The 17,608-nt window shown below is 39.7% G+C and overlaps 1 protein-coding gene across 2 annotated transcripts in view; it reads right to left on the reverse strand.

Annotated features, from left to right (window-relative positions):
• Positions 1-17,608, reverse strand: part of tasora (transcription activation suppressor a) — a 66,605-nt gene that overhangs the window by 35,652 nt on the left and 13,345 nt on the right. For both annotated transcript variants that reach the window (XM_034082611.1, XM_034082610.2), the window contains exons 2-13: positions 16,968-17,113; positions 13,240-13,332; positions 12,753-12,825; positions 12,445-12,536; positions 9,788-9,919; positions 9,343-9,473; positions 9,083-9,114; positions 8,807-8,912; positions 7,794-7,897; positions 5,290-5,393; positions 4,623-4,695; positions 3,677-3,751 (exon numbers count right to left, since the gene is read on the reverse strand). In XM_034082611.1, the coding sequence (XP_033938502.1) occupies positions 3,677-3,751; positions 4,623-4,695; positions 5,290-5,393; positions 7,794-7,897; positions 8,807-8,912; positions 9,083-9,114; positions 9,343-9,473; positions 9,788-9,919; positions 12,445-12,536; positions 12,753-12,825; positions 13,240-13,332; positions 16,968-17,113 (1,161 nt within the window). The remainder of the gene's footprint in view (positions 1-3,676; positions 3,752-4,622; positions 4,696-5,289; positions 5,394-7,793; positions 7,898-8,806; positions 8,913-9,082; positions 9,115-9,342; positions 9,474-9,787; positions 9,920-12,444; positions 12,537-12,752; positions 12,826-13,239; positions 13,333-16,967; positions 17,114-17,608) is intronic.

Below are 17,608 nucleotides of genomic sequence, written 5' to 3' on the forward strand. Positions count from 1 at the left end.
AATTGTTGTTAAAGTTGCTGTTAACTCAGGGAAACTAAACACTTTTTGCAGACTTTTGTAAAGTAAGGTATAAGCACGAACACTTTTATTGTGAAATACCTGTGCAGTAAGCGTTTTCAAAGACAGTAGCTTAAAGGACGGCTCCAGTCATTAGATAGTTAATCAAAACTTCAGTATTTAGTGAAACATTATGTTTAAACCATACCCTGAAGAAATCAGTGATATTCCCCGGTAAATAATGATTTTATAGCTCTTTTTTTATCAAAACCTGTATATTCCGTCAGGCAGCTGCCATTTTGGCCATTTTCAGTAGTCACATGATCCGAAGAACTAGGTTGTGACGTCATCTATGCGTTCACTTTGTAAACACACGACGAAAACATGGCGGAGTATTTGAGTTCGGACTCGTCAGCCGAGGAAGAAGTTTAGAAAAATAAAGTCCAGGCGGACTTACTTTGAATTATCACTATAGGTATTAATTCCATCCAAATACAACTGTAAAAAAAAATAAAAAACATACTCTGTTATCCTCTTAGGCCCCACGGACCCGGTTCCGGGGCCGAAATCGCGTCATTTGCAGGAAACAACGTCTAAGGAACCTTAATATTTGATAAACAATTATTATATGGATATTTTATATCCATATAACGGGGAAAAAACTAATTTAACTGATTTTTTTCATTTTTTTCTTCAAAAAAAACGCAATGCCAGCAGTGAGCCTCTGAATTAGCCCGAGCGAAAAATGCTAACCTATTACTGCACCGAAGATCACTCCTAGCTCCCTTATTACTTATCCTAGCTGCACATCCAACACATCGTTTATGATCGTAAAGACACAGAATCTAACGGTGCCCACCTCAACACTGAAAGATACAAACTCGCGACGTTATGAACAAAAACGTACATCAAAACAAGTGGCGCTAGGTACTAGTGCTGCACGATTAATCGAAAAAAGATCGTGATCTCGATTCAGACACCTATGCGATCTCATTTCTAAATTACGCCGATCCTATGACGTCATGCTGAATTTTTTTTTTTGGATTTTTTTTTTTGCATTTTTAATTATTTTGCTTCTGAATAATACCAACTTGCAATGTCAATCATACTTAAACGATGTAAAGCAAATATACTCTATACATTTAACATTAAAGTACCATGATCGCATCCAAATGGTAGTGTTCTGTCTGTCTCTCCTCCTCTCATGCAGTGTTAACGCTGCAGCCACTACGGTTGCCAGTTTTTGCGGAAGGAATAAGCAACCAGGTCTATGGAAACAAGCGCAAAAGAACATGAGCACTTTAAACCTATACATGTCGGGTTGGCTATTTGAAAATAACCTATCTACAAGCTCACAACCGCAACAGCCATTATTCCTTACTACCAAGCAACTTTACAGGAAGATAAGCCCAATGTGGCTTATAATAAGTATACCTGGCAACACTCACTGACTGCAGCACGTGAGGGCAGGAGCCGGCAGTATGTTTACAGAAGCGTTAGCATTAGCACTGATTAGCAAAGAGTGACGAGAGCGACTAGTAGTACAGGAAAAACAGAAATGAGTGACACAGAAATGAGTGACGAGGAGGTCGAGGACAATGACAACAACACCGATGAAAAAAAAAGGGGGGGACATTGTAACTTGCCAGCGTTCCTCCCTGAAACCTCAGAATGTCGACATGTTGGTGTTCTTAGCCAAGAATCTTAAAGTGCAGTAGATGGACTGTGCTAGTAGCTAGGCAGCTAGGCTTTGTTTACATTTATTCTGAAGCTGTAACTTTATGTTCTGTTCCATTTTTATATTCAGTACTGACTGTAGTATTTAAATTAATCCTTTTGATTCAGTGACATTACTACTCAGTGGAGTCTAGCACTTTGTTTAAGTTTATATATTTTTCAGTACAAGAACCTTTAAGTGCAGTAGTTGAACTGGGTGCTAGCCGGCTAGGCTTTTTTTTATATTATTATTCTAAAGCTGTGACTGTTTTGTTTTTATATTCAGCACTGTGACTGTGGTGAGGTATTTTGAGTAACTGAAGTGCATTCCTCCCTGTAAAAAACAGGTTGGTGTTGTTGTACAGTAGTTGGGTGTCATGTCACTGTGGACAGGTGCTACTGCAAAGTTTACATTTTGTTATTATAAAGCTGCAAAAATTCTATTTTTTATGTTCAGCACTCAGGCAGCAGCAATATCTTTATTTTAGTTACTGTATGTTTTGTTACCAGAGAGACTTGAGTTTAAGTCGAGCACTTTGTTTAAAGCCACAGTAGTTGGCTGTCAAATTCATTTTAGTTACTCTATGTTTTTGCTACAAGAAACTGAGACTTGGATTTAAGTCCAGCACTTTGATGTTGATGGTGTCTGTTTGAAGCCACAATAGTTGGCTCCAGGTGCCACATTTTGAATGTAGTAATGTTTGTTCAGTATTCAGCAACTACAGACTAAAGACAAAGTTATGTTTTTGTTACAAGAGAGACAAATGTTGTCTGTTTAAATTCATTGTACTCACGTGACGTCTAAGAGTAAGAGTGCAATAAATATTTTCATTGAAACGATGAGAATCGTGTGAGAATCGTGATCTCAATTCTTATGGAGGAAAATCGTGATTCACATTTGAGCAAGAATCGTGCAGCACTACTAGGTACTAACATGCGCTGGGCTAACATGGCTTACCTTGGTCTTTGTCTGGTCTAAACTGGACTTCAATGGCATTACAACAATAAAAACGATGATGTAGTTAATCCATAGGTTAATATCCAATGTGACTGTGTCCCCTTTGAAATGTTCTGATAATCTAAAAGCAATAAAACTGCAATTCCGTTATCTGCTGTCCGCTCTGTGCTCCGTGCGCTCTGGGTCCTGTAATTCCTGCTTCCTTACGTAGTAAACAATAAGTAAAGTCTGCTGCGTAATGTGCTTACGCTGGCTGGCATTGGCAGTGCACTGCATCCCCATTAAGTAATGGTTGATTAATAAATCCCATTTTATGTTTCATCTCAGAGTCGTCGTCCGGAAACTTGAAATGTTCGCTGCATCCATGCGCCTGTGGATCTTTCGGTTCGGGCCGAGCACATTTCGCTAGCCACTGCCTCCGAACGTACTTCCTATGCTTACCCGTTGGCAATAGATGGAACCGAGCATTCCGTGGATTGTTCCTATCCGAATTGTGGCCATGTTTCGCGATACAATGAGGCATATTTCAATAGAATTGTGAGAGTAACTAGAGTAAACAACATGAACAAAGCACATACGTCAATTTGTCCTCGACACCAAACGCATAGTTCACGTCACTTCCGGTAAAATAAGTCATGTGACTCGTCAAAATGGCACCGCCCACAGGGTTGATGTTATTTCGGTAATTAATCAGCTTAAAATCACAGATAACGTCATCGGATTAAAAAAAAAAAAAAAAGACTTGCAGACACGGGTCTGTTTTATCGGATAATAATTATTTAAAAATGCGTGTCATGAGGATTGCCTCCCTTTAACAGCGATTTTAAATAAAAAGAATGACAGAAAAGGAGAAATAAAACAAACAGATAATTGTCTCCTAACTCTGCAGCCCTGCTCAGGTCTTAGCTAATTCCTTTTCACTTCAACCTTTAGATCAGTATTTGGGGGCAGATGGGTATAGTTGAAAGGTTCCGTATTGTAAAATTAAGAAGATCAGTTACTCACTGGATTTAGACAGATCTCTGGACTCTGGGAAGACAAACAATGCCTGGAGACTTCTCTTCCAGTTCTCTTCTCTCTCTGAAAAAAACAAAAAAAATCATTGTTATTCCTATTCTTCTTATTCATACCTACAACCAAAAAATATATAACTTTCCTTATACATTTGGTTCTAAACAATTCATTGACACACTTGACATTTATATTTTTGAAAGCTATGATTGTTAGGGATTAATTTTGTCTTTACTCCTAAACATTTAACCTTATTTTGTGTGTTGACATGTACGACCATCCCTGCTACTAATCTCCCGTAAGGAATGTGTTGATGCAGTCGTATGTTGATACTAGGTTTTACAGCTTGACCTACAGGGCATAGGGAGGTTTTGCGAGTGTGAGAACTCTAGCTTCTAAGCTCCAGAGATGTGAGAGACATCTCCTGTGTCTGCAGATGTTTACGCCCATCCCCAATATGTGGATTTGACTCTCTGTAAACTAGATAAAAGGTCTACCAAGATGCGAGGCTGATCAGATTTGACATGGCAAACCACCCGTGCTGTCAGAACCTTTGACTGCGTGACTTGTGACTTCTCCGGCCGACGCTTGTATTAAATCTCAGTGTTTGACATCAGAACTCCTGCTCGTCCTGTGTCTCCTTCATGAGTCAGTGACTCCCACTGCATTGCTACACAGAAGTTTCCTCCACAATGATGATATAGTTTGAAGCCAAGCCGTTTAAAAAAAACCATACCAATTCAAAGAAAATATAATCCCACAATGTTTTTGATGTTATATCAACCACATCTCTATCTGTATATATTTTTCTCATGCTTAATTAAATGTTACTGCAAATATGATTTTTTTTTAATTAACGGTGTACTAGCAAGTGGAATAATAGACAACTTCTCCAATATTTTCCCGACCTTATTTACAAGTTCACCAAACCACATCATACCTGGGGGCATGGCCATCTGAACACTGGATAACAGGAGGAGAAAGCCTCTGTCTGACAGTGCAGTCACCAGAACCTGAGGGGAAACGGACGACTGTCATTTAACAGTTATTCATTATTTCACTTTTTCTTTTAAAGCAGTTCTCCTTTAAATCACTTTTTTCTAATTTATATATATTGAAAGTTTGGAGGTAATAATCCCCTGTGGAAGATTTACAAACATCAATATCTTTTACTAATAATAATAATTAATAATAATAATAATAATAATAATAATGGGTTCCATTTATAAAACACTTCATATTTGAATTCAAATCCCGAAGTGCAACAAGTAGTGAGCATGAACAGTATAAATAAACATTACACAACACTGTAGAATTAATAAAAAAGCAATACAAATAAATAAAAAATAAATAAAAGAGTGATAAAAAGGTCTAGGCAAAGGCTCTTTTGAAGAGATGGGTTTTGAGGCCTTTTTTTAAAGCCTCCACGGTCTGTGGTGCTCTCATTTGGTCGGGGAGAGCGTTGTGACATGAGTTTAAAGAGGCCCTTTTATGCTTCTTGGCGTTTTCCTTTCCTGTAGTGTGTTATACCAGATCCTGTTATTTCCCAAAGGTGTGGATTTCCTGTTAAAATCAAATAAAATAAAAAAGGTAGAAAAAAAACTCACCACTCTCTTTGTCTCCAGCTCCTGCAGCAGTCCGGTCACGCTGGTTGTAGACCGATTTCTGTCTGTCACCTCCAGAAGACTGCAGCAATGACCGCTATTCACAACTACACGCACACAAAAAACACAATACTTTTGATGATACCAATATTACCTTTTTGTCTGCATACTTGCAAAGAACAATTATTTCAATAATATTCTGCTTCAATCCATATTTGTTTGCATTTAGCTTCGAAAAACAACATTTTAAGTGCATGTAAAAATGTTGTGACCTCTCACATATATGCATTGAGGCACATACTGAGAAGTTATAAAAAGTTGATTTAATTTAAAAGAAGTCTAAATTAATATAATACATCAAATTAAGGATTTTCTTAAAGTCATATGTCGTAAAATATAATGACAGACATTCGATAACCTCAATAGAAGCTTTGATTGTAAAAAATATATGAAATTGGCTACAAAACTTGATAAATAGACACGACAGTGATGATTAAAAACAAATCGCAAAGGAATACATATTCTGCTGTCTTCTAATATTGTAAATGCAGGTTCAGGATTGATGATAACTTCAATTTGAAAAGTTTTAAGTGAAGTTCATCATGTGTTGCGATGTTGGGGGAGTCTGGGACTTCTAATGTTCATTGCCAAAACTACGGAGTATCCATTGTGCATATGACAAATAAATGGGGTGTAACGGTATACGTACCGGTACCGAAATTATTGGGTACGGGCCCTTCGGTTCGGTACATGTGTGTACCGAACGAATATAACGTTAAACGTAAAAAATTGAGAACGTGAACAACTTTTTGGAAGTAATCTCAGGTGCTGCGTCGCAGCATTCAGTGTAATTTGCTCACATTGGGTTCAACGCGTCATAGAGTGACCAAGTCATTTCATTGGACGAGAGAGCTGGTCAGAGGGATGCGTTCAAATTTAGTCAGTAATTTGAGGAACTGTCGAAATGGCGAACGCAGATCAAGTTGAACTCGAAAATCCTCCAGCATCATTGAAGTCTCCGGTTTGGGAACATTTTGGTTTCGCAGTTACGTACAAGGATGACGGACAAAGACAGGTGGACCGAACCAAAGCTGTTTGTCGGCATTTTTCAAATAAAATTGGTTACGCGGCTGGCAATACATCAAACTTGCACACTCATTTGAAAAGGCATGACTGTGCGTTCTGTCATGACTCCAAAGCATTGTTGTGGGACAGCCTGAGGACACCCATCCACCCACCCACCCAATGTCACCCAATGTCAATCTGATCAAAAGACGTGTTCAATGGCATTAAAACGAGAAAAAACACGGCTGAATCGGTTAATCCATAGGTTTTTAACGTCTCTGTATACAAAAATGATTTAATTTATAATCCATAATTCCATTTTTATGTAAAAATCGCAGAGCAAAAGTTAGCTGCTAATGGTAGCCACCAGAGTGGCTGCTGCTTCCGGTCTTGGCTATGCGGCAGTCCAGCGCAGACTAACACACACACACATTACCAAATAAGGAGTGAGAGTGATGCGTAGCCAAAACCGGAAGCTGCATACACTCTGGTGGCTACCATTAGCAGCTAACTTTTGTGCTCCAATTTTTACATAAAAATGGAATTATGGATTATAAACAATTGCTTCAAAGCCACAGATACATTATCAACCTATGGATCAACCGATTCAGCCGCGTTTTTTCTCGTTTTAATGCCATTGAACACGTCTTTTGATCAGATTGACATCTACGGTGAGACGATCTCCCGTAAAAGCTCCGTAAAAAAGGTACGTGTTGTGATGTCTGGGTTTGCTTCCCCTGTTGCGAGATCGGATCGCTTAGATACTATACTTAAATAATCTGTGGAGTCTCAGCTTTAATCGGATATATTGTATGTGCAGTTTCGATAAGTAATAAGGGTATCTTTATTTTGAATTTTGTGCTAAAGTGCGTTAGCATTTAAAAAAAAAAAAAAAAGAATAAAACCGCACGTCCCTGCGGTGTGAATATCGCGCATGCGCATATCGCGGTTATCGCCATGACACGGTATATCGTTCAGCCCTAGTATCGGCCTTGGAAAAGCCATATCGGTCGATCCCTATTACAAACGCCAAATATCCTTATGTTGCCATGTTAGCAAAGTGCTACCTGGCTGTATCGGCTACCTCTGTCCCTAGCAAGAGGGTGTTCTCCACAGCAGGAGACATTGTTAGTGCCAGCAGATCTGCCCTTTCGGCAAGCAATGTGGACAAGTTCATCTTTCTTTCAAAAAACATGAAAATACAATGACAAGCAAGTCATAATGTCAAACTGGCTGCTTAGGTGCTAGTACAGTAAAGTTCAAATACAGATTATTTCAGTTCAATGAAATGCTGCACCTTAATGTTTATTTTATTATATTTTGTATTTATTTGAGTGAAAATTCACAGTTTAATAATAATTAAAAACCCAATACAAGCCTTTGAATAATTGAATCCTTTGAGTCAGCTGCTGTATAGTCACTGAGTGTTAATCTGGCCTCACCTTGGTGGCTGCTGCTGTACAGGTTGTAGGAGAGCAGGTCAGAGGACAGGTACCTGGTCAGCTGCTCCAGCCTCATTACACAACCCATTTCTAACTTCTCCGGTCTGAAGGAGACACGAGGGGAGACACAGAGCAAATCATCTTAACATGTGACACACTGGTCTAACCTGTATTTAAATTATAAGAAAGTTACTTCTAGTTGGGAGATGAACTCTCACAAAAAAAATCAAAAGGAGGTTCATAGATCATCCTTCACCCATTTGATTTACACCATTACAAAATTCTACTAACCAGAAATGCATTTTCTTAACATTGGTTTAACAAATACATCCATCAAAGTTCTAACTGTTAAGGTCCAGTTCAAATGATCAACGTAGGGGGTGCTCCATTATGGCATAAATCATAAAGACGTTTATTTTGGGTCAGTTCACTATAGAGATCACAATTATTTTACAGGAATACTTGTTTACGTTGGACAAATCATGTATTTATTGAACTTTGAAAATCATCTATTTTTCTAGGTGGATTATTTTGCTTTCCTTTTTATTGTCTAAATAGGCTCTAACAGTCATATTGGCTCCAGATGAACCAAACACACCAACAGGATTTAATGAGGCTGCGGTTGGTAGACTCTTGGACCCTCTGTGGAACATTTATCTGTATTGCATCACTCTGGTTCACTTGAAAGCAGTTTGTATTTATTTATTACACTTCAGTAAAAGACAAGATAGGGGTCTATGTGGAGATAAAGTCATTAACATGGGGGTGTCAATTCCCCTGTAGGGTTAATGGTTGGATATCTTGCTTTTATGGAGGGTCACTTTGTTCTACTTTATTCAGCTCAATGTAACCCACTCTAGGAAGGAAGTGTGCACACATTAAAGATCTATAGGAGCATAGAAGTATATTGTTTTTTATGTATTTGTTGCCTTACTCATCACTCAGTAACAGGCATATATTACAAAGTATTACTAAACAGTTTAAAGAGCTGGAGTAGTAAGGGCAGTACTCACAGTCTGTGGGGCAGCAAGGGAGGAGAGAAGCAGCGGAGGGATATCTGAAAGAGAAGCCGGTCACCTTTCACCAGATCTCCGCTCCACACTGTAAACTGAGCGCGCTCTGAGAGGAACAGACGATAGCTAACAGTTAAACAATCGACACTTTGTTGAGCTTAATGTTTGAATCTCTTTAAGACCTTGATACAATTACATTGGTGTGTGGGTCCTATATTTGAGCTGCAAGGGTGAAGTTCATTTAAGGAGTGTTGTGATTTAATGACAGGGACTCACCTTTACTGGCTTCTGCTGACTGACTGTTCAACCTGTCCATCAAACAAAGAGCACAAAGAACATGTTAATTAGGGCAATTAGTGCTTACTGCTTAGGGGTTTATTTGAAAGTATTTAGTTTGAGTGTCTTCATTTAAATGTCGGGAGATCCTCAATATGCATCTGCTTATTAAGTGTTTCTGGATATTTTTTATTTAGAATCATTCAATATGTTCACTTGTTTAAAACAATTGCATTTTAACTTGAACTATATCTCCATACCTGATGGGGGCCAGAGGTTTGCTGGGAAGTGAAGAGTCTTTTCCTTTAAACAGGAAGGAGATGACGGCGTACGGACAGACCTGACGAGGGCGCGGCCGCAGCTCGTCAAAGGAATACTCGTAGAAGTATTGCTGAAAAACATAAAAAGAACAACAGCGTTCAAAGCTCAATTCAGTTTTGAGTCATAAATAGTTCATTACTTTATTTTCAAAGCACCTAAAGCCCTCACGCACCAAGCCACAGTACCACCAGGTGTTTCATGTGACACGTTTACATCTGAGATTTAAAACATGATTAAGTTCCAATGTGAACATTACTTAAGAGCCTTATTAACAATGGAAAAAGCAGTTAAAAGCATTAACATAATTATTGTAACTGTCCAACAGATGAAATGTGATGTATCATTTGTATGAAAATATCTCTGTCCAAGTGTGTGTGTTTTTACCTGTGTGAGTTCCAAGGCGCGGTAGGAGGAGAGCGATGTGACTTTGCTGGCGTTCTTGGAGGTGTGGCTGTCGAAGCGAGGCGTTGGATCTAAAAGGTTTTTCATGTTTTCATAGATGCTCTTCACTTTACCCTAAAATAAAAAAACAGATACAAATCCAAAGGTCAAAAAACAGATTATTTATTACCATTTCCATCACTTTTTTTATTTGAAAGAAGACTTAACACCAAGATCAGGTAATAGCATTATTTATAGCAGATTTTGTGTCCAAAATCATTCACCATAAAGTTCACTAGTGTGTTCAAATGTCAGGATTAATATTATTAGTATACTCGTGAAACCCTAAGTATTTTCGTTATCCCCAAACGCAGCATAACAAAAAAGGTTTGATGGCTAACCCCCCACATACAAACTGGGGTTACAATGAACAGATGAATTTGACCGAAGCATTATATTTTTCTCAAATGTTCTTAAGATCATCATTGGATTTGTGAATTATTTTGACCTAGATTATCGTAAACAACAAATAATGTAACAGCTGCTATTAGAGATATTTTTCTGTCCAAAGATTTGGTTAATAAGACCTACCTTTTTGAATACACGTATCTGATGTTTTTCATGTAGTCATGCTGGGGTAGGTAAAGTATTTGTGTAGATATGTGTTTATGCAAGGCTCTACACTGACAGTGGCAACCATATGCTTGGAAAACAACTAAAATGTATCTACCTGGTTGGATATCTCTAAAGGGAGGTTGGATGTCTGACTGATGTGGCAAACTTTTGGTGACTCAAAAATACAGGCGTGAGAAAGATATTTGAATTTGAGTTATTTTATTATCATTATGGTCAAAGCCAGACAGATGATGTGGCAAAGCTCGGGAGACTCATTGCAGCTCTTCTATTTTTTTCAGTATTTTGAAAAAGGTGTGAGGCAAGGGACGAGGTATGAGGCAATTAATCCAAGAGTGTGTTATCGGCATTTTGTTTTTGTGTTGTTTTGTTTTTGTGGTGCACAGGCTGTTTTGTTTGCATCATCTTTGGGTTGGCGTAAACCAAAAACAGAGCATCAATACATGAGGCTCGTTTGAGATGAGCGAGACCGACGCAGACCGCCGTCTTGCTAGTGCGTTGCATGATGGTTAGTCATTTTGTCCGACTTGCTCTGGAGACTCGACTGCATGAGATGTTGAAATCTCGCGGGACAAAGGCGCCGGCAGACTTGAGAGCGAGGCGGCGCCGTTCCTCTCCACGGGCTGCAGAGGCGAAATGCTTGATGGGAAATGACTCGCTGGTATCTCGAGCTGAGCGCTCATTGGTGGTTTTTACCCCGTGCTGCTGATTAAACTCTCCAATTGGCTCGGCAAAAGTTTTCTGTTGTTTTGTGTCAGTTTTACGTAGCCACATCCATTCCCATTTTTCATCATTGTTCCACAATGTTTATCATCATGAAATTAATATCTATATATTTTATACTATACTTGCACTGCTTACCGTTTTCATACTTTATATATCTTAGCATATTCATACACTGTTCATACTGCTCACAGGCTGCTGTGTATATCTATTCATAACCCTCCTTACTGTTTATTCATCATTGAATTCATTCTATATGTTATTCTGTAGATTGTGTACATTACTTTTCACTTCACTGCTTGTTGCACCTGGTTAGAAGCTAAACTGCATTTCGTTGTCTCAGTACCTGTAATATGTGCAATAACAATAAAGTTGAATCTAATCTTGAGCAGGAACAAATGTATTTACTTCGTACATATCTGACATTAACGATTAAGCACATTTGTGCATTCTTTATAAATGCAAACTGGTCAAGACCACTGACGGAAGTAATTTTGAAAAGTAGTGGTTCTGTCTTTTACATGTAGGATTTAACCCCCCTTGTATTGATTTGTTTTAAAATGAACAGACAATCGAGTCCTTCATTTGTAGTGGTATAATAATTGTGGGATTTCTATTGCATCCACTTCGTCTGCAACGGAGAACGCCAACGCAATTTCTGCCATTGCAAACCGAGTCAAGCCGACTCCGAGCTGTCCGACTTCAGGCGAGCTTTTTGAGACCTCCCCCGGCTGCAATCGGCTATTCTCGTCTACTTTCGAGGCGAGCCGCAGCTCGTCTCAAACAAGCCTTTTGACTCCAGATCCAACTTCACCTGTACATCCCTATAGGAGTTATCTATCAGTCTGTATAAGTTTATGTCTACTCATTTTGGTTAGTTTTTATTGTATATCTTCTATATAGACTCCTGCATTTACTTGGTCACTCACAACATTCTCTGCATTATTGAGCTTATTGTATTTATTTATTTTATTCTTTTTCTGACATGTTTATAGTTTACTTCATCTGCATTACTTGCACATTGGTCTGCAACGTAATCTAACACTATTTTACTCTAATCTATTCTACTCTGTTGGTTTTAGTAATCTGTTTTATTGTTTTATGTCCTATATAACTATGTTGCAATGTTGGAGGAGCTTGGGACTTAAGATTTTCATTTCTACACTGTAGCTACTACATATGACATAAAGCCTTTGAATCTTTATCGACATGAAAACAAAATAGATAGAGAAAAAAACATTTGCACTGCAACAAAGCAGGAAGCAGAGACTTCTCACTCGTTTCCTGTGTCTGACATGATTTACCTTCATCACTTTGAAGATGACGATATCCCCTGTGAACCCGGGATTTATGGGGTTGACTTGAAGCAGGTCTGAATATTTGGACAGATACACTCCTAGAAACACATACAGGAAGAACACAAATAAAATCACAGGTTCATTTCCTTTCATCTTACACCAACTTGTGGGCAAAAAGAAGGTTGATTCTACAAAAGGGTAGATGTTAGTGCTGGATGTGTTCACCAATGGAAGTTACAAATAACAATGAAACTGAGAATAAGCTGGGAATTCAAAATAAGCAGATACAAAATGGTTAAAGCTGTGACTCCTACCTTTGGTGGGGTTTCCCAGCACTGTGATCCAACTCTGACCCACCTGCAGCCCCTTCTCACACAGCGCAGACAGCTACAACACACAAACAATTCAGAAAAGGGAGAAATTAGATTGATAGAATGGGATAAATATCAATCTTAACGATAAAGCTTGTAAGAGACAAGGATTTTCTTGTTCAGATAGTTTCCTATTCCTTTCCTAAAAATATGTGCATTTGGAGTTATTGCTTTTAAATAAGTGTACAGTTATCATAATGGTCAAAGTGCATTTTCATTGAGATTTAAATGCAGTATTATTATAATTGTTCTTGTAATTGTGTACTGTTACTTTAGGTACATGCCATGTCCATATCCTGTCAGTAATTAAGTATAAAAACCACAACGACTAAAAAAAAAAAAGACAGGAAGTTGTGTGTATTGTTAACAGCAGAATGATCTGATGACTTTGAGAGATGTGTGGTGTGACTTCAGACAGTGTTAATCTCACTTTAGCATTTTCAGCCAACAAAAAGCAGTAGCTCTCCTCTAGCTCCTTGTCCGTCCTCCCATCAGCCTTCATCTCCTTTCTCTTCTCCACAAACTGAAACACGCACCAACACAATCCATCAATATACAACCAGAGTATCATAGAAAACCTTAGTAAACGATTGAAGCATATCTTAGTTTGTGCTAAATCCTAATTTCTTGGTTGAAGACAAATCATTACTTCATGGTCCAATTTCATTTTCAAGACAATATATTCATCATCACTTTTACTACAAGAGCAAGGCTAGTCTAGTTATATGGCATATTCAAACAAAAAACATGACAAATGTATAAGAATTATCACAGTGCAAAAGAAAAAACATTCAAAAACATTTAAATCTATTCAAAATATTCATTTTAGACATTTGAGATCAGATATACACACTTAAAGAGCAACTTGCATGTCAGAGACCCCAGTGAATAAATGTGTAGGAAAATGATGTATACGCTAGATTTTCAAAAGAATATACATAAATATACACTACAGTGACATCTGGCGTCGTTTTTGTAAGACATTTTTACTTCCGCATAAAAAAAGAACCACCCGCGTTAGGGGTGTAACGGTTCACAGAAGTCACGGTTTGGTTCATACCTCGGTTTGGGAGTCACGGTTCGGTACGGGTTCGGTACAACAAGGAAAAGCAAAAAAAAGTCCCAAATGCATTGCAACAGTAGTGCAAGTTTTGGTATGAAAATAAGGAACTCTAACATTTGGAATCTTTAACTGTATTACACATTACATTACATTTAAATGACGCTTTTATCCAAAGCGACTTACAATAAGTGCGTTCGACCAACAAAATACAAACTTGAAGAAAACAGAATCATATAAGTACATCAGGCTTCATAGAGCAAAAACATTTCAAGTGCTACTTATCTGGCTTTAGATAAGCTAGCCCTTTATTAGTATATAAGTGCTTTGTTAATAGTTCTATCACTCGAAGTGGAGTCGAAAGAGATGAGTTTTTAGTCTGCGCCGGAAGGTGTGTAAGCTATTTGCTGTCCTGATGTCAATGGGGAGCTCATTCCACCATTTTGGAGCCAGGATAGCAAACCCACGTGTTTTTGCTGATGGGAACTTGGGTCCCCTTCGCAGCGATGGTGCAGCGAGCCGTTTGGTTGATGCAGAGCGGAGTGCACGTGCTGGGGTGTACGGTTTAACCATGTCCTGGATGTAGGAAGGGCCAGATCCATTCGCAGCATGGTACGCAAGTACCATTGTCTTGAAGTGGATTCTAGCAGTTACTGGAAGCCAGTGAAGGGAGCGGAGGAGCGGCGTGGTGTGGGAGAATTTAGGAAGGTTGAAGACCAGGCGAGCCGCTGCATTCTGGATGAGCTGCAGAGGGCGGATGGCACATGCAGGTAGACCAGCCAGGAGGGAGTTGCAGTAGTCTAGGCGTGAGATGACGAGAGCCTGGACCAGAACCCGCGTCGCTTTCTGGGTCAGCTGGGGACGTATCTTCCTGATGTTGTAAAGCGTGTATCTGCAGCAGCGGGTTGTAGCAGCGATGTTTGCAGGGAAGGACAGGTTGTTATCTAGGATCACACCCAGATTCCTTGCAGTCTGAGTCGGGGAAACAACAGAGGTGCCGATGTTGATTGTCAGGTCAAGAGTGGGACAATCTTTTCCCAGAAGGAAAAGCAGTTCAGTCTTTTCAAGGTTGAGCTTGAGGTGATGATCAGACATCCACTGAGAGATGTCAGCTAGACAAGCAGAGATGCGTGCGACGACCTGGGTCTCTGAGCGGGGAAAGGACAGAATTAATTGGGTGTCGTCAGCGTAGCAGTGGTATGACAAACCATGCGGGCTAATGACTGATCCGAGCGAGTTTGTGTACAAGGAGAAGAGGAGGGGACCAAGAACAGAGCCCTGAGGGACCCCTGTAGTTAATTGACAAGGGTCGGACTCGGACCCTCTCCAAGTAACCCTGTAGGTGCGGTCTTTGAGGTATGAGGTGAGGAGGGAAAGTGCAGAGCCTGAAACTCCAAGTTGTTGGAGAGTGCGAAGGAGGATCTGATGGTTCACCGTGTCGAATGCAGCAGACGGGTCCAAAAGGATGATGACAGAGGAGAGGGAGGCTGCTTTAGCAGTGTGCAGTTCCTCAGTGACAGCAAGGAGGGCAGTTTCTGTGGAGTGACCTGCCTTGAAACCAGACTGGTGCGGATCCAGAAGGTTGTTCTGATGGAGATAGCAGGAGAGTTGTCTAAAGACAGCGCGTTCAAGTGTTTTAGACAGGAACGGGAGGAGAGAGACAGGCCTGTAGTTTATAACATCTGACGGGTTGAGAGAGTACACAGTTAAAAACAAACTACAAACAGTAACACACACACACACTCAGATGGCCATACTATTTATAATGGCTGATGTCAAACAAAAAGGTTAAATAAGCTGTACAACTAAAAAGAATGTATTGAAAATATTAAAATAAATAATAAGAATGTTTTTCAATCACAATCAATAAAAGGCAATACAGAACTGTATAACATCTCCTGATGTCAAAATATAAAATAAATACAATGATAAATATAAAACAAAATAAAATCTGTACCTTTAGGAGCAATGTCTAACATGTGCAATTAACTTGTGAGTGTGTGAGGCCATTATGCCTAAATAAAAAGGTACTCAAGCTTTACTCTATTTTCAAGTTTTTCTTCAAAAAGATGAGTTTGTCTATAACTATGTCACCTGCCGTCGAGAAAACCCTCTCGCTGGGGACTGAGACTGACTCGGATGTGATTGAGCATGTTTGACATGTTACCACTAGCATACCGCACCGCTGTCGAACAACGCCGACACACCGTCCTCGTCTGATCCACAACTCGCACCCCATCATTGTTGTAGTCCACAGGGAACCCGAAATGTTCCCACACACCTGATTTAAAAGAAGCAGGTGGGTCTTCTAGCTCCTGTGTGTTGTGTGAACTCGCCATAGCTACTAACTTTTCTTCTTCATGTATTGTGTTCGTTTTATTGTGTTTTGTTCTTGTTCTTCATTTGTTATTTACGGGCGGCTGGCTTTTAGGCGCAATACCGCCCCCTGGATTATATAATGTAATACTGCCCTGAGTGACAGACTTTTTTCCCACTCGTAAAAAAAGGCGTATTCGCCGTGTGACTGCATGTGCCGAACCGTGACGTCCGAACCACTTAGAACTAACTAAACAATGCAGAGATTATTTTTATATAATTGTATTCAATAACCGTAAGAAATTAAACAGTATGTGATTTGTAAATAGGAATACAGATTTGACCCAATGTTTTCATAAATATATTTTTCTCCCAGTTTGTTATGGGACTTATTTTTACCCTCTCAAAGAACCGGAACCGAAAATAACCGGAATCGAAAAGCAGAACCGGAATCGTTAAAATCCAAACGATACCCAACCCTATGTGTGATGCAGTAAAATCTCACTTACGTTAGCGGTGTCATAAAAACCGTGGGAAAATGTAAAATACGATGACGAAGAAGAAGATTCCAGTGGCCCCAATTTGTATTCGGACAAGTACATTTCCAAACTCACTTGTCCATGGACAAGTACTCTCTAAAAACTTTTTCTCACACTGCAAACTCCCCTATCTCTTGTACACAATTTAGTTAAAGGGTGCACATATTCTCCAAACATCGACCAGTAAACTGCACTAAAGCTACAGGACATATTTAAAGGGAAGTGCTCCTCCACACGTCTCACCTCCCTCTCCAGCAGCTCGCTGTGCACCAGCCGGGGTTTGCAGTAGGTGAAGCAGCCAGCCGAGCCGGTGTCGATGTAGCTGGAGGTCAGGATGGTCATCATGTCTTCGTACTCCCTGGACTCAGTGGAGACATCCTGGAAAAGGGCTGAAGGAAAGAGGGTGGAAAATCTAGGATCAATATGTATATTATTATCTTTTCTGTTGAAATTACCATCTGCAGGGCCTTTTTCTGCCCTATACACACTATATTCAAGTAACTTTAATCTAAGTTGTTCTTCCTTGCCTCCGCCCGATAGTTTAAATTTGAAATATGTCGTCTTCCTCTCGCAAAAAGGCGACTGCTGCGCTGGATCCGAAAGCTAACAGTGCTAGCCCGGCTAAAGGTGCTGGGGCAGGGCCACTAGTGCAGCACAAGGTGATGAGGCCACCATTCTACAGGCTATTCAATCTCTCAGAGAAGACATGCTGAAAAACATTGATGACAACGCCGAGATGCAGTCTAAAGAATTACAACGTGAAATAAGCGAACTGCGGGACGAGCTGAGATCCGCTATTGACCGCGTCAGCAGCCGCACCAAGGCTTTGGAGGACCGGGTCGAGAGCCTGGACACTAGGATCACTAGGACCTCATTACCACTCT

This window comes from Pseudochaenichthys georgianus, chromosome 5 (assembly GCF_902827115.2).
Source record: "Pseudochaenichthys georgianus chromosome 5, fPseGeo1.2, whole genome shotgun sequence".
NCBI lineage: Eukaryota > Metazoa > Chordata > Actinopteri > Perciformes > Channichthyidae > Pseudochaenichthys > Pseudochaenichthys georgianus.